The sequence below is a fragment of the Dipodomys merriami genome, unplaced genomic scaffold (genome assembly GCF_024711535.1).
Source record: "Dipodomys merriami isolate MVZ:Mamm:240054 unplaced genomic scaffold, mDipMer1.0.p SCAF_8, whole genome shotgun sequence".
NCBI classification, from domain to species: domain Eukaryota; kingdom Metazoa; phylum Chordata; class Mammalia; order Rodentia; family Heteromyidae; genus Dipodomys; species Dipodomys merriami.
The window spans coordinates 3,325,060-3,350,919 of NW_027206401.1; the positions used below are offsets into that span (position 1 = coordinate 3,325,060).

Genomic DNA, 25,860 nt, shown 5'->3' on the forward strand with positions numbered 1-25,860 from the left:
AAATACTATTTTCCTTTGCAAAATAACAAAAAGAACAAAAAATTTAAAAAAATTACAGTAAAACATAAAAGTAGTTCTCAAGTGGAAAAGTCATTATTCCCAATGTCCTTGAGTTGTCCCTTCCTTAAGCAACCTGTCACCTTCTGCTTCACCAAACTTGGTCCACTTAACAGTAGTACAGTTTTTAAGACTCATTCAACAGCTTAATTATTTCTACTATATTCTGAGGTTTAAACAGAATTTTCTGTACTGTTGCCATTGCAACTAAGGCAGAGGAGATGTGAATGAAATGGTATTCAGTGCAACATGAGATTCTGTGCCACTTTGAAAATCAAAACCCAGCAGGTGTAATGTCTACCGGGTTTCAAATCATATGTTTAATGGACTGATTTACCTTCACAGAATGAAAAGTCTCTTCAATCAATCATTTATTTAGGACAGTTAGTGACTACTACCAAAAAAATGCCATATCCTTCATGTGACTAAATCACTTCTGAATTTCTTAAAAATGAAGTGGAACTTTATTTAAAAATGCTATTCCAAATCAAAAGAGGAAACAAATATTTAACATGATATAGTCACACTACCTTTTCACAGATTCTTCAACATATATGGAATCTTTAAAGCTTTTTTGGCTTCTAATTAAATTTTTGAGCAAAAATGTTTAAGTATCTTATTATATTTTTTATAAATCACTAATCAGAAAATTTTCTGATGTTTCTTTTGAGTGTGAACAAAGCAAACAATCAATTTATATATATATACCTAGAATATACCCTCTGCCAAGTCTTGGCCTTTTATAGTACATACAGGTATATCAATTGTGCAAAATCACTTACAGTTCAATACAAATAAAGTCAGTTGGTCTTTTGTAAGTTTCAAATTCAGGTTTGAAGTATGTAAAGAGGTGGGCTTATTTTTAGTAAGAACAAGGTATTTGTCAACCATGTAGTTACTTTTAGGCTCATACAGAATTACATGGTTATATGTGTAAGACTAACTTTCCTTGCATCAAGTGAATGCTTATAATAATCTCCTCTTCAAAACAATGTTTTGAAACTATGAAAGAAACCTCAAAAATAGAGAAAACAGTAGTATCATAAAATATCTAAGTGAAGGACTTCAGGCATCTCCTTAGACCCATGAGTGCATAGTGAAATTAAGTCTATAAGTATTCCATTACTTATTTTTAAAAATTAGCATTTCGGTTTGCTGACATTGCATTCTAAATTAAAATGTGAATTAATAAAAACCAATTAAATACAAATAAGAGCCATGCATGGAATGTGTTGTCATTTTCGAAATAGAATATAATCTTCCTTTAGTATCTTCCAACTATCTAAAGGAACTGGATTAAGAAACCCAATAATTAGTGTGTTAAAACAAAACTATGAGAAATGTCCTAATAGTATACAGGGAGTAACAATTAACTAAAGAAAAAATACTTTAAAAAACTCTGTAGAACTACTTTAGACATTAACAGTATGAATATAGCTTCAAATCCTAGTGACTCCACTCTAAGAGAAGTTTGTATGCTCACACTTGGCACATCTGCCAACAAGTACTATATGTTAATGGAAAACTGCTGGGTATGGAGTCTATTCACTGAAAAAATGACTACAAATAATGTATACATTAGTTTTAAAACGTCTTCAGAGGCTCTTTAATCATGCATGTATGAAATATTATCAAGCATCTTTGGAAAGGCATTTCTAATGACATCATCAGCTGTGTCCAGTCCAGTATTTATGATCAGCGTTCAAGATAACCAGGTAAAGCAGGATAGGTCTTTCATCGAGGATGTATAGTAGAGTATAAACTCGTTATTTCCCCATAATTAGGGTTTTTTGATTAATTTAATTAATAGGTAATAAATGTGCCATAATTTAAAAAAAAAATCTTTTCCTACCATCTCATGCTGAAAACAAACTTAAAAACATCAACAAAAAACAATGTCAATAAACCGAAAATAACACTCCTCATGAGCATAAATACTTTATAATAAAGGGTCCAAGGGTATATATAGGACACAAATTGAAAATGTTGAAAAGGAGAAAAATGAAGACTTATGTTCTAGTCACAGGTTAGTCAAAAAGGATTTCATATACCACAGAACTTCAGGAGATGGTTTACCTTCAGATAATATATTTTAGCAGCAAATGACAAAGATCAAAGGATCCATTTTGGCAAGAGAATGTAAGAATAAAAGGGAACTGATTTTCTAATTTACATTAAAATGTCCAACTACATGACAGTATCTTCACAGTCCTGACCTGTTGATTTCAGCTAAGTACTTGGCATCTACACTCTTGTGTTTATACAGTGGCTCAAAGGTTTTCTTGTAGTAAAGAAAATTGAAACTAAATCTTCAGTTTTCTCCAAAAGTACACAGGAGGCATATATTCCTTTACTTCTTTCAATAAAGCACCATCCATTCAGTCATTTTGCAATACCAACCCCAAATTTTGGAACAATAAAAAGGCAAAATTTAGCAAAAGTAATTATTAAAAATAGTTAAAGGCAACATACAAATTTAGTAGATTTCCCAAATTGGCTAATTTACGTTTTAGTAGGAATAAATCATAGCATATAATAATAGATTTAATAAGTCAAAATATGAAGGAAGGAAAAAACCCACCCCAGCCCTTAAATCTGTGAATTGTTAAAATGAATTTCCAAAAGGAAAAGAAATGGTATTCAGGTAAACAGTTTTTTTTTTTTTTTCCACCAGGTGTGGTGTTGCAAATTTTATGGACATCCAACGCATCTCTTATAAACAAGAACTGCAGAACTAAACTAACCTCGGTCTGCGGTCACAATCCTTTGGTAAGGATGGACACGCACATCGTGCCTTCGAACTTTAGTAGCCACCGCACCTAGTTAGATTGCAATTACCAAGACAGAGTTAGAAACATACATAATGGGAAACACATTAACAGCAGGTTTATCAAAATGGATTTCAAATGTTCGTTTACTACAAAAGTTTGTTTTAAGAAACATGTTAAGGCACAGTAGTTTTAAAATTAACTGTAATGTCATGTATAGTCTATGTATCTATTAATATTGCATTCATTTCAAACATGTTGGCCTTAACCTATCTTATCCATTCATTTACAATCCCCAAGTTACAGCATTTCATCAGCTCTTATTAGATCCAAACATATTTGCGCTTTACTAGTCACATATTCACTGAAGTGCCTTTCTTGCAGTAGGACTACTTAAATAATGCCACGTTTAATGCTGACAATTATGTGCTAACCTTAAGACCACTTCCAGAGTTTATCACTTAAGAAAGTTTAAAAGCCATTCTTAAAGCCTACAGATTGTGGTTTTAAACTTTGAGTCAATAAGTATGAACTGCAATGAATTAGGTGATTAGTAAAGCAAACAGTGTAGTACACTTAGCAGTCAGTATACTCCTGTACACTCCTTTATAAATTACCGTTACTTTGTAGTATTACAGACTAAACCAAATTAATAACATAATTTTACTTTATATCTATGTGCAAAAAGTGCAAGTAAGTCACTGACTGCTAGGCTAAGCTTTTTCCCCGGAGGCTGCTGAGACTAAGCATTTGTTAAATTCAGATCTGATGAGGGCTCGGTTAAGACCGTTCTTGAATTCTTAGCCTTTCGTTGGGAAAGCCATACCTAAAGATAAAAGGAACGGAATTAAAAATTAGTCATCAATGAAGACTTGATGCTAATACCAATCTCCTCACCACCACCAACACACTTGTCTGCATCTGTTTTGAAGGGCACTGCTTCTTTTAAAATAATTGAGCATGAGATATGATACATAGCATGCATGTTATCTGTGTGCAAATTTATATTGTAACTTAGCAATTTTAAATAATTTCCTCAGTCCTCTAGGGGGTCAATATCATGCTTTACTGCTTAGGTGGCAACAGGAGAGATAACATTGGTTATGAGATATTTTTCATTTAGTATTTATTATTAATCACCTTATGAATGTTATGTATCTATGCATTTTACTCTTAACTTTGCCTAATAGTCAAGATTTTATCATTAAAATTTTTTTCCAACAAAAGAGAAACATGTTTCGCAAGGAGAAACAAATTTTATAGCAGTGCCTCTTGATGTTTCTAAGCAGTAAACTGGTTGATCACCCCTTTGTCATTTTAGATAAGCTAACCATATACAAGTATAATTCAATGGCAAAACCAAAGAGATCTTGCATTGAAAATAATGCAATAGCAGCTGGTGGCTAACAGCCCCAGACCTGTAAGAAGTCAAGAGTTCTAACTCCTCAGGAACAGATGCTGTGGGTGCAGCAGAGAGGAGTTCTTGGGGGGAGGAGGAGAGCATGCACAGGGCCACAGGATAGGGTATTAATAGGAAGAAAAACTTAAAAATAAGGTTATAGGTTACATGTTATTTTAAAAATGCTTCAAGAAATGAGCAACAGAAACAAGCGTTCCAATCAACAGTTCTGTGGTATAATTCTGACCTGTAATTACTTTATACAATGATGTAGATGGAAAACATGTACAACAAAATGTATTTGTTCATAAAACAAAAGGCACCTGAATGCATGCACACACACAGATAACATACAGAGCATTGTGGCTTTCTTTAACTGAACAATGAATTTTCAAGTTTAAATCTTAATGTCCAAGTTCATTAAAGATCTTCAATTTGTTTATAAATCAGTATTATTGCTGGGGGGGGGGGGGACTCTTTAAAAGATCAAAGTCCTGAAAGTCAACAGAATGCATGCAGCACCAAGGTCATATACAATTCAGGAAAAAAGTGTTCAAAGAATCTGTCTGGTAAAACAAAGGGGTTGCAGGGAAACAGTTTGTTCCACATTGACTGGTCGTGTTATAACAGCTGCTGTATTCTAGTCCTTCATCCAGCAAGTCAATGGGCTGAAATATCAGGCATGACTGGCATTTCAATCCACTCTATAAAAAAAAGGCATCAGTAATGTCTTTTTCAAGCACACCACTTTTTGTTCATGTAAAACCAAGCGTTTACAGTAAGACTTTTAATTTCTGCCTCCAGTGTGACTAATTTAGTAATGAAGAATTTATTCATCTATTCCACAATGTATTGCTGAAATCAGGAGTATCAGTTATGTTTAATGTTAACTAAGACTCAGAAGACATCAATTTAAAAACCTTTTAAGGCAACAAGCATTAACCTGGTCCCATTTTAATTTATCACATATATGTAAAGGCACAATAATATAAACACTATAGAAATCTCAAAAATAGCTCTACACAGAACTTTAAATTTCAGCTGGCAATTAATTACCTCTACAAAAACAAAGAAATCTTTGGGAGGTGGAACTAATGACATGGGTGGAACCAAAATAAAACTCAAGAATTGCAGTAATGTCAAATGTGAAGTATTTCCTGTTTAAAATGTACACAACAAATTTGTCCAACTGAGGTGAATATAAGTTATCAAAGAGAATCTGCACAAATATTAGGTGCAGTTACTTAGTAAGAAAATTGTGAGAAGCTGAAATAAAATCAGATTCAGTTTTTAGCATTTCCTAATGAAAACTTATCTTGCCTCTCTAAAACTGCAAAAAAAAAAAAAGTCAAAGTCTGGGGCAACAAAATCTATCAAGAACGTGTTAAGCACCTAAACACAAGCACTTACCTAATACACCACTGGGCTCAATAGGGTACTCAAGGATTGACGTAGCTGGTGCCAATGTATAGGGGTATTCATAGGGCGTGTAGATTAACCCAGCCTCGGGCCCTGGAGGGACTATTGCAGCAGTTGGGTGAGGAGTTCCGTTTGGCATGACAGCGGTCTGTATTTGTCTGATCAAAGGCATTATGGTAGGGCCAGCTGGCGTAGGCGTACGCAGGGCAGCTGGTGGGAGGACAGGCGCAGGCCCAGTAATGATCCTTGGAGCAGCCTGGGCAGTTGCTGCAAGAGAAAAGGCAAGGGCTGCTACAGTAAGCAAAGAAATTTAGAAAGAAGTATAGGGATAGCAGTATAAAATATGGGAAAATGAGAGGGGAGTAGGGAAAAGAAAGGAAAAAGCAGGAAAGGAGAAAAATAAAAGGAAATCATTAGTACATGCACTGATCACACAAAAATGCCAAAGTACACCAATCAAATGCAATCAGCTTCCCTTTCCCAATCAGATTAAGAATGTGCAAAAAAATAAGGCACTATAAAAAAGTGAATGAGACTACCAAAATGTTATATTTAGTTCCTGTATCTGATATATGTTTATAAGATTTAATGAGACTAAAGGTGCATGCAAAAGCATAGGAAAACATTTGTATTAAAAGATGTTATAAAAAATGTGTAGTTAAGAGTCCACAGAAACCCAGTCTTGGTACATTCTACAGTGTAACTTGAGTTCCAATAAAACATTTTTTTATGATAGTAAGGCAAATAACCACTAGATGCAAATAAACTGAATCTTTAGTAATTACTTCATAACAGTACAAAACATCCTCTTTCTAAACTCATGACTATTAACGATATTCTCACTTCTCATGAGTTAACTGTAGTCAACCACTTGTAAAGTAACTACTTCTAAACTGACTGTGTTAGCTAACATTTGAGAGTTTCCTTAAAAAAGTATTATTTTAAATATGGTATTACTTTCATATAAATAGCAAGTAAATCTTAGGTTGTTTGAAATGACAAATTTCACATCAGTTCTTTTTTTTAATATAAAAAGCTATCTTTTCAATAGCTTATAAAAGCTATCCCTCCTCTCAATACCTTATAAAAATATGCATGGGGAAAACTTTGATGTACAAGTCCACCAAGGGGAATAGAGTATAATATTCCCCACACATTGATCTCTGTGAACTCACATCTGAACTTAATAGGGAAAAAAATACTGGAGAGGAAACATGCAAGCCAGGGGAAGGAAAAGAACTTAACAGAAGGGCCATTTCAGTCAGATACATTCTGTCTTCTACATTAAGTACAACAAAGTAAACTGAAAGCCTTATCTATGTAGTTAACAGAAAAAGACATTTCTTCAAAGACACCTTTGAATTTAAAGGTTGAAATTTCATCTGAACAATAAAAACTTACAAATTCAAAACTTTCATATGCTAGCATAAAATAAAGCCAAGGGCTGCCAGGTACTGTTGGCTCACACCTATAATCCTAGCTAGTCAAGAGGCTGATATCTGAGGATCATGTCAAAGACAGCCCATGAAAGGAAAGTCCATGAGATACTTATCTCCAATTAATCACCAGAAAACGAGAAAAAGAGGTGTGCTTCTTATACTTGAGCACAAAAACTCAGACAGCACCCAGGTTCTGATTTCAAGTCCCAGGACTGGTGCTAAAATAACATAAAAAATAAAACCGAGAGGGCTATAGTTCATTACCGTATTAAAAATGGGACTGTTGGGCTAGGTGCTGGTGGCTCACACATGTAATCCTAGCTCCTCAGGAAGCTGAGATCTGAGATGGTGGTTTGAAGCCAGCCCTGGCAGGAAAAGTCCCCAATAAACTCGTATCTCCAAATTCACCACTCAAAAACTGGAAGTGGTGCTGTGGCTCAATTAATATAGCGTGCTAGCCTTGAATATAGAGAGGCTCAAGGACAACTGCCAGGTCCTCAGTTTAAGATCCATAATAGATACCCTCCAAAAAAAGGGGGGGGGAACTGTTGGTCTCATATTAAATGATATAGTTTACTTTAATTTGTCAATCTAACTGTTCATGTGCTATGATGCCAAAAAGTACAAAGGTCTATAGACAAAACAGCTGAGACAGCTGTAAGCCTGGGCCTCAGCCTCATTCTTACGTGATTTAATGTTGGCATCTCTGTAGGTGCCATTCAGAATGGCAAGCTCCATCAGCTGCATCTTCTTCAGGCTATCCTCTCCTTCTGCCTGTAAGAGAAACACAAGAGCAGAAGCATTAGTGGCTATCCACATACATCCACATGTATCTATAGAAACTTTGACTTACAATAGAAAATGTTACTATAGCCAGTGGTTCCAATCAGAAAAAGAAAGATGGAAACACCAAGGATTTTGACATTATGAATCCTGTGTTTTCCTCAGTGATAGTATGTTCTACGTAATATGCTCCCAGTAGTCACCAGCTACATATCTATTTGAAAAAGTAATTTTAAGGCAAGTTATATTGATACATAGTTCTCCTAAAATCCTTTAATTTAAAACTGAATGTGTTATATATAGGCCAAAACTCAGAATCATTAAAAAAAAAAACACATACATTTATAACGCCAAAATGAAACAAAATTTCATTGTGGCATTCAAGTGAGTATATTTAAATCTAAACTCAACAAAAGGAAAATTTAGTGAAACTCTAATATTAATTTATACAATTTAAAAAACTTGCATTTCTGCATGTTTATTTATGCACTACCTCCATTCTCCTTCAATATAATTAGCAAGTGTGAGTAAGCTGGTGGTCCTCTATCTCTAAGGCTACCATGATTTACTATGCAAATGATGGAAGTATTTAAAAGAGTAAAAAGGCACTAAATAACTATGCTACTAAGACAGACATAAGCCAGTATCATCTGTGATCATGAACATGTTTGCCTTCCATATTCGCCTTAGATTCATCTGCCTTTTCTAGTCATTAATGAAACATTCTGCTAATGGTACCTATCACTCAATTTATATACAATCTACACAATCTATACAGAGTGGACAAGACTAAATACCTGCAAACACAACCATGTTTCTCAACATTCTCATACCTCAAACCCTTTCATAATTTTACCATCAAAAAGTGTAAAACAAATTAAGCTTTCTATGATCTGGCCTCAAACTATCATTTCAGTTGACCAATTAATTTTTTACTGTTTCACACACAAACCTAACATTAACCATATCACTCCATTGTGTGCACATTTATACACTTTTCCTACAATGCAATACTCCTCTGCATGTTATTCTCACCCTCTCATTTTCCAAAATCCTATGTCCTACCTTTCTTTAGGGGGCAGATTATATGATTTCAGAATAGAAGTTTAGAATTACTGTTCAATATCAATACTCTCAAAGTGAGCTTCACTGGAGAGATCGCCTTCCTTCCTCCTTTCCCCTCCTTGTCTCATTATCCTTAGATAGCTGTACAAAGGGGTTTCAATTTAGCATGTCAGTTTCTGAATACAATGCATACCGATCAATGTCAGCACTTTGATAATTCTCCCCATCTCTCCCAAACCCACTCATCCCTCCCATTTATCTAGTTCCATTTTTACATATGTACAATGGATATGATTGCATTTGCCCACCTTTCCACGAACTCGCCTGCCCTCCTTTGACCACATACCCCCTAACAACAAACACATATTCCAGCTTCCTGGTATTGACTTTGTTAACCTATGAGGTAATTGTGCAAAGGAGTTACACAACTAAATCCTCCTTGGGATATGCCAAACTTTTACACACACACACACACACACACACACACACACACACACACACACACACAACTTTGACATGAGAGAAAACACGTGTTGTTTTTTTTTTTTGTCTCTCTAGAGACTCACATAACATTTTTTTCTAGGTCCATCCATTTTCCTGAAAATAACATATCATTCTTCTGGATGAGTAAAATTTCATTGTGTACGTGTACGTGTGTGTGTGTGTGTGTGTGTGTGTGTGTGTGTGTGTGTGTGTAAACATTCTCTGGATCCATTTGTCCATTAAATGGCATCTGTTCTGTAGAATCTATTTATCATTTATCACACTGCCTTATCACCATGTACTTACCTCCAAATTATTTGCTGAGCTTTACCCTTTAAATGATTGGCATGGAAATTTTAACTTTTATTTCTAAATCTCGAATGTCTAACAAAGTCTGAACACAGTGGAAGGGATGGAACTTAAGTCCCTCTCAATTTAATTTTTACCATGTCCCCAGGATTTAATATTTAGATAGTTTGTAGGACAAAGGGTAAACTAATGCAGCAGTGATACTCAGTAGACACTATGTTGACAATGAACTATACAACATGGGGGAGGTGAATCTGGAGGGAAAAAACTGGGGAAAAATAGGAGGGAAGCAGTGACACTGTTCAGAAAGAAATGTACTCATTACTTATGCATCTGCAACTGCCCTGTACATCACCTTTACAATAAATTTTTTTAAAAGAAAGTGACTCAATAATGTATTTTTCTGATGTAATTTTGTTTCTTGCAGATTCTTAAAACTAGGACAAGTGTAAACTTCTCAGTCCTTCTTTTCCATTGCAACTGTGATAACATAAGAGTCTTCAGCATTAAAAACAGGAAATAGTACGCTCTAACTGGGAGTGAATGTAACTGGTCAGTAATTTAACAAATGACAAGTGAAAGCCAAGTACTGCTGGCTCACACCTGTAATCCTAGTTACTCAGGAGGCTGAGATCGGAGGATCACAGTTCAAAGCCAGCCAGACAGGAAAGTCCGTGAGACTCTCATCTCCAATAAACCACCAGAAAACCAGAAGTGGAGCTGTGGCTCAAGTGGTAGAGTATTAGCATTGAGCTGAAGAGCTGAGGAACAGTGCCCAGGCCCAGATTTCAAACCTCATGACTGAGCAAAAAAAAAAAAAAAAAAAGAGAGAAAGAGAGAGAAGTGAAAACATTATGAAAATAATATTTATTCATGTCACTGACAACTTTTAAAAGGCCTACTGTGCAGTATTCAGAAAGAAGATACTGTGTACATTTGGGATGATTGTATGTTTATGCCCCATCAACTTGTATGAAGATGAAAAATAGTAAATGGGAAAAATTAAAAATCCATTATCATTAAATGCAATTAAATTTGTTAATGAAACATAATAGTATTAGAATTTTAAATTCATCAAGAGTTTCTAGGCACTAGTTACTGACATCTGTAATCCTAGCTACTCAGGAGGCTAAGATGAAGAAGATCATGGTTCAAGGCCAGTTGGGACAAAACAATGTGGTAAGATTCCATCACAAAGCAGAGCAAATGGCAGTGGTGACTCAGGCCGGTCACCCTAGCTCTTGAAGAGGCTGAGATCATGGCCATACCCAAGTCTGAGACTCTTACCTCCAATTAACTAGTAAAAAGCTGAAACTGGAGCTGTGGCTTATGTGGTAGGATGCCAGCCTTGTGGAAAAAAAAAAAAATCCAGCCCCATTACCAGCCACCCCTCCCCAAAGGCAGACCTGAAGGTATGGATGAAGTGGTAGAGCCCAGCTGAGCAAGAAATCTGAGCCAATGTTTAGAGGCCCTTAGTTCAAATTCTAATACATCTCCCTTTCAAGAGCTGACATAAATTTAAATCTATAGTAAGAATAAAAAATATTACATATTATACTCTAGACAAACATTTTAGAAATGTTTATCTCCAGCCAAACTAAGAAGTAGTGCAAATGGGAAAATATCAGCAAGAAGGCAAATTTACCTCTATCAAAACCAGGAAAAAGACAATATGGTACAGAGTGAACATGATTAAAAACATATCTGAACTCAGCTCGTTCTTTGGATATTAAACATAAACCAAAACAACTACTCCTTAGTTGATAATGCAGTGTCAAGGGGGAAAAAAAAAACAAGAAACACGTATGGCCTGCCAGTGTACATATAAGCAGTCTTACCTTTTACAAGACAAAACAGGTCAGAAATCAGTGAAAAAGATTAACAACTGAACTACCAAACCTTTCACCAGGTGTTTGAGCCACCTGATGATGTTGTCACTGTGCGTGACAGTAACATGACAATATGGTAGGCCTTGGTACACTACAGAAGGCTATACTAACACTTCCTCAGAAAAATCACAAAAGTCAGTTGGCAGAACTAGCATTTGAACTTGAATCAGAGGGCTTGATATGGTATGAGTTCCACCCTTCCAACACTGTATTCCAAGAGCGGAGGCTTCTTGCCTTAAGAGACAATGAAGTTCATTCTAAAATACCTGCAGACATGGGAGTGGTGATTCCACCGTAATGCCTGGCGGAAGTGTGGTCTATGTTCCTACCTGAATACTACTGAGGGTGTATGTTAATTAAGTTTTTTCTATGGTTCAGAGGTCCTAGAGCTTCTATAGTAAGACTTGAGATTTCTCTTTAAGTTTTGATCAAAAATGATATCCTGAAGTTGTATGTTTTACTTAGACATTTCCCAAGGTACTTATAGAAACTCAATTGGGGTCCAACATACTACATGCAACATTAAATTAAAATAATTTTCTATTATGATTAAGTGATTACATAAACGTCACAAATTTCACAGTATTGTGAGATAGTGACAAAGTCACAAACACGTTTAACCTTCATGAGGCAAACTGTCATTATGGTGGTCTTTAACAAAGGAAAATGCTCTTATGCAACCAGTATAAGGTCAGTCATAAAGTCATATGGTACGCTGCTCAATTCAAGAGATTCTCTGCAATCACCTTCTCATTCCTTAAGTATTTACCTTGTGCAACACTGGGATTGGTTGTTATGAATGGGCATCAAGATAAAACATTCCCAATAACCAAATCTCCTTGGACCTCATACACCAACCATCTGATTTCTCTCATACTGAAATTCAATTTGCCCAAAACAAATTAAATATAACTTTTGTGTCAATCTTCCATCCATATTGTGGATAGCAGTAATACATTTGTTTTAATAGCTCAGTAATATTTTATCAATGCTTCTGCTACAGCCATTTGGCAATTTCTGATTCTGAGATACTGCAAATAAAGACACCATGAAAATACCCAGGCAATTTCTGATTCTGAGACACTGCAAATAAAGACACCATGAAAATACCCATTCAAGACTTTTTTGTGAATGTATGTTTTTTCATTTATCTTAACTAATTATCTAGCAGTGGCTTTGCTGGGTCACAGAGTAGAGGAATTACATTGGAAATATGCTATGAAGAGAAAGCACTATGAATAACAACTTCATTTTTGAGACACAAGGGCTAAAAATAAACACTTGCTAATAGCCAAAACCTCAGGCATCACAGAAGTGTCTTGAAATTAAATTTAGAGGTTTACAGAGTTTCAGAAATAAAATATACCACAGATGACATAACATCTCTAATAGGGTCTAAAAGAACATACTTAACAATCCATTCATAACATAGAAAAATATATTAAATGGGATAAAGATGTATTGTAAATATCCTTTCTGGGTTTTATAATTAGATGACAGATTTAAGGATGTATATAACTTTAAACTTGAACCTACCTCACAGTAAGATGAAAGTATGTCATAAGCTATGCTTAAACTGTGAAAGTGATAGAAATAGGCCATGTATAAGAGTAAAGAGTTCTAACATTTTAAAGAAGGATTTATATGCTTTTCAGTAACTAGATACAAAGCCTCCCATCTAGGTGTTTTTGTTCTTTAGAATGAAGGCGGGACTGTATTATGGCTGAGCCTTGGGCAGCCTAGCTTATCCCATGGTGCAGAAGGCCACACTGCAAAACTAGCTCCCAAACCAAAGTACATGGATTCAAACTCCTCCCATTTGACAATTACATTGTATCTTTGTCAATGATGCAATGCCTTCATGTGCAATTATCTTTTCACTGAATATCTCATACTAGAAATGATAAAAGCCATGTTATTAGTAATTTAAGAAAACTATAAATTATACACAGAAAACTATGACAATGTATTATTTACTTACTACAAAGAACTAAAATAAAATGGGTATTTCTAAACCATTTTATTTTTTAAAAACTCAAATGATTTCCTATGAGATGTTCAAACTCTATAGTTTTAGCACCCAAGAAACTGAACAATTTAACTAGCCAGATTTACAGTTATGCAATCAAAACATTTTTTTTTCACGGCCCTTTAGAATAGTCCTAGTGCTTTTCTAGACAGGCTAGAGAAACAACTCATTTATTCTACCTTTCACCAGCCCTAAATGATATTCTCTCTCACAGTGCAGACTGTTCTGATGATCCTAGTTTAACAATGTTACTTTCTGTGGATGGACACAGGAGGATTCATCACACATGGGTGTGTGGCATCTCATCTTTTCCACTTTTGGGTCCTTACTTTTCTACAAACTTAAACAGCTAAAAAACGGTTTTCTGAAACATCAAAAACATATAACTAACTTTCTGGGGGAATACAAGCTTAACAAATTAGTAGAGAAATAGGGACTAAATTTTACAAAGGATTTTAGTATTAATAAACACCATCAACTGTCTTGTCAGAACTTAACTGAAATAAAAGGTCTTAAACAGGGGAGTGACAAAGTTGTCTTTAAGGATCACCCTGTTATCCGATACGTGGATTGCTGGAGACCTGGATAAGATTTGTGACAGTGGCCACAGGCCTCACTGTCTGGACAAAGTACAATGAACTGTGCTAGAGTAAGGTAAGACTGGAAATCACATGGCTTGATGCTCAGGGGGATGCAAGGAATAAGGGAAAAGGAGAAAATAAAGAATGTTTACTTTTTGCATTAATCAATAAAATAGATGATTCCATTTAATGAGATTAAAAACCAGTTGGAATCACAAGTTCTGTCTTGAAAGGTTAGGTTTGAAATGCCTGATTTTTATCATCTAAATGGAGATGCCAGGTGAACCTTAAATTGACTTATTCTGTAAAGCCAGTAGAAGAATTATGCTCTCACAATTCAGAATATTTCTCTGAAATGATGCAGTAGTTATTAAGTTTAAAACTCATCTGCCATATGCTTTCAAATGCTTGGTCTAGGGTTCTACAAGTATTTCTATTTTGCCAGCTGTTTTTTCCTAGAAGGTTCTCAAATGAGACAAGGGTGGGATATTAAGTCAAGTCCGAAGAAATGGATGGGCGAAGAAGGGCCAGTTCCCTGCCTGTGGAGCTCTTTTCGGCTCTACACTTGCCAGACAGTGGTCTCTAGCTTCCTACATCTCGTTCCCAGCACCCCTAGAACTAGCCTCATTGTATAGACCAAACTGCCAGCACTAGCTGGCTACTGTTTACTCTTCCAGGTTCCAGACTCAGCTGAGCCATTAGATGCCAGAGGTCTGTTCCAACCTGGCATATCGCTTTCTCAAGAGTGAGATCTCAAGATCTCAAGTCAGCTTGAGCAAGAAAAGTCCATGAGACTCTTGAACTTTATAAAGATCAAAAAGCCAAAAGTAGAGTTATGGCTGAACTGGTAAAATAGACTTAGTAAAAAAGCTAAGGAACAGCACCCAGGCCCCCAGTGTCAGCACACTCAACTTTAAAAAAAAAAAAAAAAAAAGTGCCTAAGAGCTACAAACAGCACTCACCTCTTCTACTCTGTCCCAGCCCTAGGGTTATAATACTTCTAAATCTGAATGATGGCTTGCCCCCTTTTTTATTTCTCAGTTCTCAGTACAAGTTCAATTCCTCTGTTGCTGCCATCAGTTGAAACACTTAGCTGCTTTCTGTTTTCCTGAGTGGTAAGAAGCCAAGTGGCTCTCTATATCCATTTTCTACCATCTGAATTTTTTTTACATTAAAATTTTCTTTATTGTGGTAAAATGCACAGAACATAAGCCATTTCTGCCAACAGTGCAGTCATATTAAGTTCATCTTAATTGTCATAAGCATCATAAGCATCTGTCTCCACAGATCTTTTTATTTTGCAAAACTGACTATAGCTGTTAAACCTACCCCAACCACTGACACTCAGTTCTACCTCCTGTCTCTATGATTTCTATTTAGCTCTCTCATGTAATACTTTCCTTTTTGTGACTGACTAGCTTATTTCACTCAGCACAGTGTTATTACAATTACCCACACTGTAGCATAGGACAGATTTTTTTTCCTCTTTGAGACATGAATCATTTTCCACGGTATGTGTGTGTGTATATATATATATATATATATATATATATATATATATATATATATATATATATATGAGATAAGTGATTTGTTGCTGTTGTTGTTGTTTTTGGTTGGTTGTGGGGTTTGAACTAGGACTTCAGTGCTGTCCCTGAGCATTTTTGCTCAAAGCTAGTGCTCTACTACTTTGAGGCATAGTGTGACTTCAGGTTTTCTCGTGGATAAAAGTCTTAAGGATTTTCTGCTTGGGCTGGCATTGAACCTTGATCCTCAGATCTTACCCACCTGAGTAGCTAGGAGTACAGGTGTAAGCTGCTGGTGCCTGGCTTATATCATAATTTTTACAACCTGAATTTTTAAGATTGGTATATATGAACCCTCCTCTTATATCACTAACCTCATTCACAACAAAAGTCTATGTTATCTTTCTGTGACAACTGCTACTTCTAGGTAATTTAGTTTAAGTAAAAGATTTATTTATTTATTTGGTGCCAGTCCTGAACTGAGGGCCTGGATGCTGTCCCTGAGCATATTTTGCTCAAGACTAGCACTCTACCACTTGAGCCATACATATAGCTCCACTTACAACTTTTTGGTGGTTAACTCCTCCAACTCCCTTGCTTTCAACTGTGATCTTAAGATCTCAGCCTTCTGAGTAGTTAAGATTACTGACATGAGCCACAGATGCCAGCAAGTACAGGTTTTAAGTAGATAGGTTAACTATGTGTACTGAACTCTCCCAAGAAGATCTATGATAAACTTAATTAACCCCAGTCGTTTTTGCAAGACTTCAGAGATAACAATAGCATGTCCTTCTTCCTTACAGGTCACTTCAAAGTAACTCCATATTCCTCCTAGGAGATACTGCTGAGATTTCTGAGTTATGAAGTACAATCTTGATGATCTCAAAGAGTATAGAAAAGCTATTGGTACACCACAATTTTAAGTAACTACGGCCATTTTCACTTACATTGAAACCTTTTTTGGATGTAGTCATCATGATGACATTGAAGGCAATGAAGGATGTTTCCCATCTTAACTTTTCCTTTATTGTTGCATGCTATTTCAAAAGACCCATTTTCAATACAAATAATTAAAACTGAACCTCAGAGTCAGGTTAATGCTGGACAAAGTAAGGAAAGGAAGGCAAGGTGACATTCATTTACAAATCATCTGATAGCATCTGGCCTCTATGAGTGAAGGCAGATAAGACCTGGCCATCTGTACCTACAGTTCTTGCTCTAGAGGTAGTGAACCTATTTTTGCCAAGGACCAATCCAGACAGCACTTAAAATACACCTTAAATAGCAAAAAGGCAAAGTACAGGAGCTGACTACTAAAGTAAGAGTCAATGCACAACTGAAACTAAGAATCATCTCTTTAGTTCTTGTACCTAAAAGCAGGACCATACATGAGCCAACGGCCTCAGTACTAGTGGGACCACACTTTATAGGAAAGGTGTATGCATAACAAGCTCCTCTACTTAAGAACCTATAATCTTAACATTTAGCAGCCTTCTCAGTCATTTTGAGTCTGGGCCATGTCTTTTCTTTGTGGTTACTGTTCAGCTTGTATTTTGAAATCTTCTGAAAATTAAGAACATCTCCACTAATGTGACAATGATTCTGTCTATGAATTTAATTATCAGCAAAAGCAAATTGGAAAGTATCGAGGAAACAATAAAACATGGAGAGCAATATTAGAACCAGAGAATTCTATCAAAATTCTCTAAGCCATAGACCAAAGGATTCTAACAAAGAACTAATGAAGCTGATAAGCCACCACAAAAACAGTCTGTGACTTCAAGGTCAGGAGGAATGTTTAAGATATACAAAGGATTAACACAAATGCTGAGAAAAGGCCAGGGCATGCTGAGGCTACCAAGAAATGTCTCACAAACTCTGTTGAGAATAGCAAAGTAGAGGGTTACACAACTGGTGCATTTCTAAAAAGTTATCAGTGATATGTCACTAAAGTGACAGCAGTAAGTTCTTACGTTGTAAAGGATAGTGATTCTATCATTTTTTTCCCCTTGAAGTAGGGTCTACACAGTTCCAGGGTCAGCTCTACATAGCTAAGTCAGCCTTTGTCTCCTAAAGTACTGGGCACTGGCAGTACCTAGTAGGCCTCCAAATCCTGCTGGAAGGTCATCTAGTAATAGAACTACATAAGAACTGAAAGAAAAAACTTTTGAACTAAATTAAACTTACAAACAAGCTTAGATAGCATCATTCCAAATCTAGGAGCTTATGTTTTAAGAATTATCGAAAATGTTAACTTTTCTAGGGAACATTTTTAGTACCAGCTACATTTTATCAAAAGTGAGACTTTTTCCTTTAATAGTTGTAATAACGTCTTTATTAAATAAGCAACTAAATAGTTTTTCATACTATAATCATTCAATCTTTTAAATAATGAGTCCTTAAAAATATGATTATATAAACAATATTCTTTGGATATACTTTAATAAAGTGATAAATTTTCTTCTCCTGGGAACTCACAGAACAAGAGAATAAAGAAAAAGATAGTTAAAGAAGTTGAGAATTTAAAACAATTCACTGGTAGGGACCTTCTAGGAACATACTAAAAATGTACTGAGCCAACTCTGGACTGGAGGTAACCCGAGTTAGCAAGACCCTCAGAGCCCTGACGATGTCCCAGCCTGTCTGTTCTGAGGGCCCATGTATTGTCCCTAAAAATAATTTACTACTGCTCTAAAGTTTACTATGAAAATAAGCTTCAATTCTCTGGTCCCTCTTTTAAGTTTTATACTCTTTTTAACTCCCTGTGCCTGTGTATTAATAAAACTGGTATGCTTTTTCTCCTGTCATCTATTCTTAGTTTGCTGTAAAAGGTGACAGTAAGTTCCTTTAGCATTCCAGTGCGTGTTTTTTCCCCTCCTTTAAATCTAAATAAAAATTGCTCCCTGAATGGGCCAAAAAATGCTAGTTCTTTGAGTGGAGGCTGAAACAGGCTTTACGAACTACAATTTCCGACTTCACAAAAAATCTATTATTGTCTAGATTGCATTGAAATATGCTAGTTCCACAAAGGCTACAAAAATGGTAAACTGATGGTCACTCTCTGTGCCTGGCACTACTCATACAGCACACCAGCCAAGGAATCATAAAGAAATTCTACAGTGCAGTTACTAAGTGTAGATGGCCAAGTTTTAGTATTTACTACATCTTATATATTTGTGTGTGCAGGTAATATGTACAGTTTTAAAAAGTTACCTCTGCATTACTTTTCATTTTGGAAAATATCATTATGTATTCACACACCCAGGCAAGAATAAGAATTACAGTATCGAAAGCTTAGTCTTATCTGACATTACTGTTGTGATGGCTAGATCTTTAAATATCTGACATAAATAATAAACATCTTGTTAGTAGTGAATAGAAAGGCAAGTGTTCAGTTCCGGAAGTAGAAGGAATTTGGTGTAACTGTACAGTAACTCTATTTATATTCTACTTTTGTAACAGATTTCCCAAAAATCTCTGACTCCTGAAATTCTCAGAAGAAAATCTAACTTTGTTATTATGCTTTTGGTTCCAATACCCTGTGGAAAATTAAACATGAGTGGAGTTTGACCATACCCTCTTAGGAGCACATCTCTTCATTTACTATAGGAGAGATTACAGTTTAAAGTCTACAGTTAAGGTCCTGGTATTTAACACATAAATTAGTATTTGTTTAATAAATTCAGCAGATGATTAAAACATCTTCTAACAGTCATGTGTTAGATAACAAAGCTGTATTTATTTCTTTGAAGAAATTCTGATTAACCAATGGAAATAGTGCTACAATTGCACATTAATATACATCCATTTACAGTTACAGAAAACTAAAAGATATAGTGTAAGGTTTTTAGGGAACTTTTTTTTTTTTCAATTTTACTAGTCTCTTATAGGAGTCTTAAATTATTCCAAACACTCAAGTGAGAGGACAGCTCTCTCTTTTGGTTTATGTTTCTCAAGTCTTTTCCTTTCTCCTCTCTATCCATTTCTCCACACCTGTTTCAGAACTGCTAAGAAATTTCATCTTTACAGCAAACTGACCTGCTTAAAGTTCTTTAGGTCCTTATCCAATGGGCCTTCACTTTGCTGACCTCTCCAGACAAATTTTCTGTGCTCCTCTGGTCTACATCTTCCTTGACCCTTTTGTCTTCTTATGGGTAGAAGGGGGGGGTGGGGGGGGGAGGTGTCTTTCTATGTGTGGTTACTTTCTCAAGAAGTTTTCATATGCTGAGTGCTGGTGGCTCACGCCTGTAATCCTACTCATGAGGCTGAAATTTGAGGATCAAAGTTCAAAGCCAGCCTGGGAAGGAAAGTCCATGAGACTCGTCTCTAATAAACCACCAGAAAACCAGAAGTGGTGCTGTGGCTCAAGTGGTAGAGCGCCTTGAGCTGAAGAGCTGAGGAAAAGTGACCAGGCCCGAGTTCAAGTCCCACAACGGACCAAAAAAAAAAAGTTTTCATGAGCAATTACAATGTCTCTCAACCTCTCTCTCCTTCTACTGTGTATCTTCCAAATTGAAACAAATCTCTCATCCTTAAAAAAAAAAAAAAGCTCCAGATAATATGTCTCTACAAGTCACTGCTTATCTTTCTCCTTATCTCTGTAACTGCACTGTTCTCTACACAATCCATTCTTCCTTTTACTTCAAGTCCCACAACGGACCAAAAAAAAAAAAAAGTTTTCATGAGCAATTACAATGTCTCTCAACCTCTCTCTCCCTCTACTGTGTATCTTCCAAATTGAAACAAATCTCTCATCCTTAAAAACAAAAAGCTCCAGATAATATGTCTCTACAAGTCACTGCTTATCTTTCTCCTTATCTCTGTAACTGCACTGTTCTCTACACAATCCATTCTTCCTTTTACTTCCAAAGAGGTTTCAGTCTCATCTTTCTCATCATTTCTCACCATGATTATTAACACAAACTTTACAAACATTACATCAAACTGGCAGCTTTGGTCAGTCTTATTATTCTTGCCTCTGTAGACTGACTCCTATCTAAAGTTGACTCCTGCCAATTGTTGCTCCATCTTATTCTCCTGGTTTTTCTCCTTTGTGCTTCATGCCTCCACATCCTGGGAATTGCTATGTTGAAATGCTTTAAGTCAGTCCTAAGGTTTTTCTCTTTCCTTAGCATCTTCAGCTTTTAGTTAAGATCAACTCAAACTAACATTTGCAGCTTAAACTTCTTCCATAAGAAGACCTAGGTAGATGAATGTATCTTTTACCTGATATGTTCAAGTGTGAATTCCTGTTTTGTTGTGAAAATCTAGGCACTAACCAGGTTCTGTCTTAATAATAGTAGCACTATATATTTAGTTATGTTAGAACTCAAGAGAGTTATATATAGGAACAGCCAGTTGGAACGAGATACTACGCTGAAATGGGTTCCGTGTGTACTGTACCACTCAAATGCTCCCAGGTAGTGGGATAAATAAAAACTCAATTGCAATAAAAATATATAAGTATTATATTATTGGCATAGGGTGTCTAATACTAGGATCTGAGAGAAGTGCTTATATCCTAGGAGTTGTTAGAAAGATTTGTTTACTGGACACATCATCCATTTGGATACTGTATTAGCATCTCCAATTCTCATTTCCTAAAAACGTAAGTAAACTATTGTACACTAAGTAAACACAGACTGCTTTAGGAACTGCATGTTATTTTAATATGTGTGGGTTTAAATAAGGAAGAAATTGTATGAAACAAGATGGCAATACAACACACATAAGATGAACATGAGCTATTAATGTTACATAATTTTATCACTACCACAGGAACAGACTCAGTACAACTGTAAAAACAGGAAAGATATAGATATGTGTAAATGCGAGAAGAATCTGAACTGGGTGATAAAGTAATGGAAAAGAAGCAGGGACAGATTATCCATAATAGAGGTGGAATGAAAGTAGATGATTCCTAGGCAATGCCTGGACTTTTTTTTTTAGGGAGGAATCACAAAAGAGGCAGAAAAACATGTGATGTGGTTTTTGACATGCCTTAACTGCATACAGACAATGAACTGAATATGCATCTTATCTGGAGTTCTAGACTAGAAGAAATGGTAACTGAAGGTCCAGGAACAAGAACTTGGAAGTGAAGGGTCACTCTGAAAAGTATCTAAGTTCAGAACATGACATTGCTGAAGAGCAAACATCAAGTGATCAAATGAGAAATTAGGTAACTCAGCTAACTGCATTCTTATTTATATTACCAAAAGTAAGTCTTGGTTTCTAACCTGGTGAACAGTTTCTCAATAGAAGTGAATTGTTTTGGCCTCTTTCAATCTCCACAGATATGCTGAAATTCTACAAATGATAAACTCAGTTTTCAAAGTTATTTAAACCAAGCATATTATCATCCTTAATAGGAAAATTTATAAAATATTAATATCACAAAGTAAACTAATTTTCAAATTTTCCAAATTGCCCAGATAAGGTATTATATACTATAAAGGGTTACTCAAAACTAAGCTAATGCTATGCCAGTTTAAAGGCATAACTAAAATCAATAGGTATTTTTGTATTTTATATTAAAAATTGTTTTTCTACAGACATAAAATATTAAGAAATCAAAAAATATCTATCTATATTTGTCAACATAGTTTTAAAGGCAATTTCCATAAAGGAATCTTGTTTACTAATAAATGAGATAATTTAAATTAATTTTGAAAATTTTAAAGATTCCATTATAAAATTGTCAGAAGAAAATCAAGGAATAATATAAGCTACCCAGTAAGTTTTATGAAATAATCTTTTGTATTGAAATACTTATGTGAATCATTAATATACCATTGAAGTACATTTTTAGCATGTTAATAAAAACAATATAGGACATTTGAAATGTCAAAAAATTGAGTTAAAACTGCAAACAAATTAAATAAGGGACATTTGGTTTTCTTAGCTTTTGCCAATCCAGTAAGTTAGACTAGTACAAAGTAGATGGATTATAAAGGTTTTGCCTATATATAAGGAACATGATGCTACTTACCAACCATCAGAAGGGCATGCAAACAAATTAAAGGGAGGTATGAAAATAATTGAACTGAAGAAAGAGATATTTTACTCATTTTTCTATTAAATACACTTTAATTACCTAGAGAATTAAATTATCAACATATATTTTATATTAACTTTACAGTAGCTACATGGAACAAAACAATGTACATTTAGCAGGGAAATGTAAAACATCTAAAATGCATTATCCTGCCACTGTGGAGCTTATTCAATTATGATATATAAATACTAATATTTAAAAGAATTAATAGTTTAAAGCACATATAAAGTGCTCTACAATAAATTCAACAGGAAAATTCTGAGAGATTCATGGAATGTAAGGTTGAAAACAGGACTTTCTACATAATGTAAACAATAAAGGTTTTTTGTTTTTCTCTTCTTTTTTTTTTTTTTCCATTGTGGTACTGAGAATTGAACCCAGGGCCTCTTCTATGCTAGGCAAATGCTCTAGTACATGAGCTGTACCCTCAGTCCCATATAAATGTATGAGACTTTAAGGAACACATTTTTTTTTCTATGATCAGAATATCTTATTTTATACTTGCAACACCTCAAATCTAGTGTTATAAGCTAAATGAACTATTTGTAAGACTGAATAGATCCTTACTTCAAGGAATTGTGCTACAATGAATTCTTATAAGACTGAAAGAGGGTGTTATTCTTGCAGAGTCTCTTTGTAAAAGCTGTTTCATTACCAAAGTCATGACATATTATTAATAAGTAGTTTCATCAACTAAAACTCCATTGTAGTTTTAAGGACAGACAATAAACAGCTCATATAGCTGCTGAGTATCTTACCTAATTATGTATGATGCTGATGCTGACTTAAGTCTTAAAACATAAACTGTGTTGCATTTCTTAACTGTGGCTATCTGAACTGCTATCCAAAGAAATAGTACTTTTAATTAATTACCAAAATTTTAGTTAAAACAAATGCTGTTCTAATATGTAGAACACGACTATAAAACATAAAGATACAGGGCAAGGAGATGGCTCAAGTGGTAAGGTGCCTCGTAAGTGAAAGGTCCTGAGTTCAAACCCTAATATCATTAACATACATAAACACCAAAGGGGGGAAAAACAAACTGATAAAAAAAAAAACTGCACTGAATTTTAGTTAGACTTTGAATGATTAAAAAAAAAGAACTTTTTAATTTCTGCAAGTGCTTTTCCCTCTCTTGTTTCCTAAGCTATCACAGAGATCCTACAGGAAGCTAGCTCAGCAGTCTTACAGAACTTGATTCGAAGGAGTTCAACAGACACTCAAGAGATCTTTGGTAAGGACTTGCATAATGGCCTCTGTTCTACCTACACTTAAGTAACATTTTTGTGTGTGTTTTAAACTTATGGGTCATTAAGTTTATCAAATAGATTAACAAATCTTAGGAGTGCAAGATTTTTAATCAGATAAAACGGATGGGTAATTACATAGTAAGTAGTAAAGATCAATGTATACAGGAAAAAGTGGTTACTGAACTTATAAAAATGTTTATCACTGCTCCAGTAAATTAAACAACCATTTTATCCTAATATATCTGAATCTCTTTTGTAAAACACTTTTTTTCCCCCCCACTGGTCTTGGGGCTTGAACTCAGTCTGGGAAATGTCCCTGAGGCTCTTTGTGCTGAAGGCTAGCACTCTACCACTTGAACCACAGCACCACTTCCACCTTTTTCTGAGTAGTTTACTGGAGATAAGTCTCTCATAGATTTTTCTGCCAGAGCTGGCTTTAAACTGCAATCCCCAGATCTCAGCCTCCTGAATAGCTAGTGAGCCACCACCAGCGCCCGGCTTGTAAATCACCTTTGAAAGATGTATCTACATTTTTAGGCCACCAGATTTAGCAATAACCAAATTACTATATTAAAAAACTGTAACCTAGTAGGCTCTCCCAATATGAATTATTTTGCAAGGTAACTGTACAATCTCAGAATTTAAATACTTCAGGTTTACTAAATATCTCAAGGGCAAGTATCGTAACACAGGCTAAAGTTATGATTCCCCCCCCCCACCAAAGGCATTTAGGGGAGCATTTTTCAGTCATATACTAAAATCCAATTCTATTGAGAAAAAGGGGCAAGTGAAACTCCTAAAGATATTTACATGCAGCCTCAATAATACATTGTCAGCCTGAATAACATACTTGTTTTCCAAGCAAAAAATGCTTTGTGAGATAATTTTAAAAATATATTTACTATCAATACTGAATAAGACTCAAATTAGTGTCAGTTTAAGGTGAGTAAAAGCAAACAAATGATTTCAATATCTTTAATTATACATATGCTTAATGTAGGAAGGACATGTATGTCTATAACTGTCACCTGTTTCTCCACAGATTTGGGAAAAAGTGTTTTTTTTTGTATACTTCTGTATTACATTTAGTGAACAAGCAACTTTAATAAGCTGGTGGCCTGCAGAGAAGCTGGGACTGATTTATTAAGAATTTAAGAGGCTATCCTCCTCCTATCTAGCTTTCCCTATAGGACCTAAGAAAGGACTGGCTTCTTTCAAACACACAATTTATGAGTTTATGCAGACCCGCCAAATTGCTTTAAGTAAACGCCTCTCACATTTGAAAATTCCCATGGCAACTCATTTAGTTTGGCAGACAGGCAAACCCAAATTCAATCCTTTTATCCTGCAGCTAAAACCATTACAATGGTAATTCTGCTCTGACATTCTGAAGAGACTGCTAATTACTGTACTCAGGTCCCTCGACAGATTTTCCATTCAGATTAAAATGGCTGTGTATGGCACAAGGAACAGTAACACCTCCTTCATAAGCGCTCATGCTGAAGTTCTACCAGGCACATCACCAGCTACACATGTATTTTAATACCTTGCCTTCTTCTCTCCCAAGAAAATCAAAAGAGGCCAACAATAACATAGATTACAAATAGTTCGCCAAGAGTAAATGTGACACCATCAGTTCATTAACTTATATTTAAAATTTTTTTCTTAAAATTATCATGTAGTCAAGTTGTCTCATTTGTGAAGTCAACAAAGTTAAAAGTTTATAATTAACACATTTATGAGAAATGTGCATAGGCCATTAGACAAAAAGAGAACCTATGGAAGACATGACAAGTGGACATG

General features: G+C 35.3%; 1 protein-coding gene across 6 annotated transcripts in view; it reads right to left on the bottom strand.

The window, feature by feature from the left end:
- Nucleotides 1-25,860, bottom strand: part of Qki (QKI, KH domain containing RNA binding) — a 133,597-nt gene that overhangs the window by 4,062 nt on the left and 103,675 nt on the right. Inside the window, exons 5-7 of one of the 6 annotated variants that reach the window (XR_011369455.1) lie at nucleotides 7,769-7,856; nucleotides 5,635-5,934; nucleotides 2,802-3,651 (exon numbers count right to left, since the gene is read on the bottom strand). Coding sequence is in view for 5 of the 6 variants with exons in the window: in XM_070010998.1 (XP_069867099.1) it covers nucleotides 2,802-2,876; nucleotides 5,635-5,934; nucleotides 7,769-7,856 (463 nt within the window). In the remaining variant the exon portion in view is untranslated. The other 5 variants (XM_070010998.1, XM_070010999.1, XM_070011002.1 and 2 more) reach the window with 5 other exon arrangements.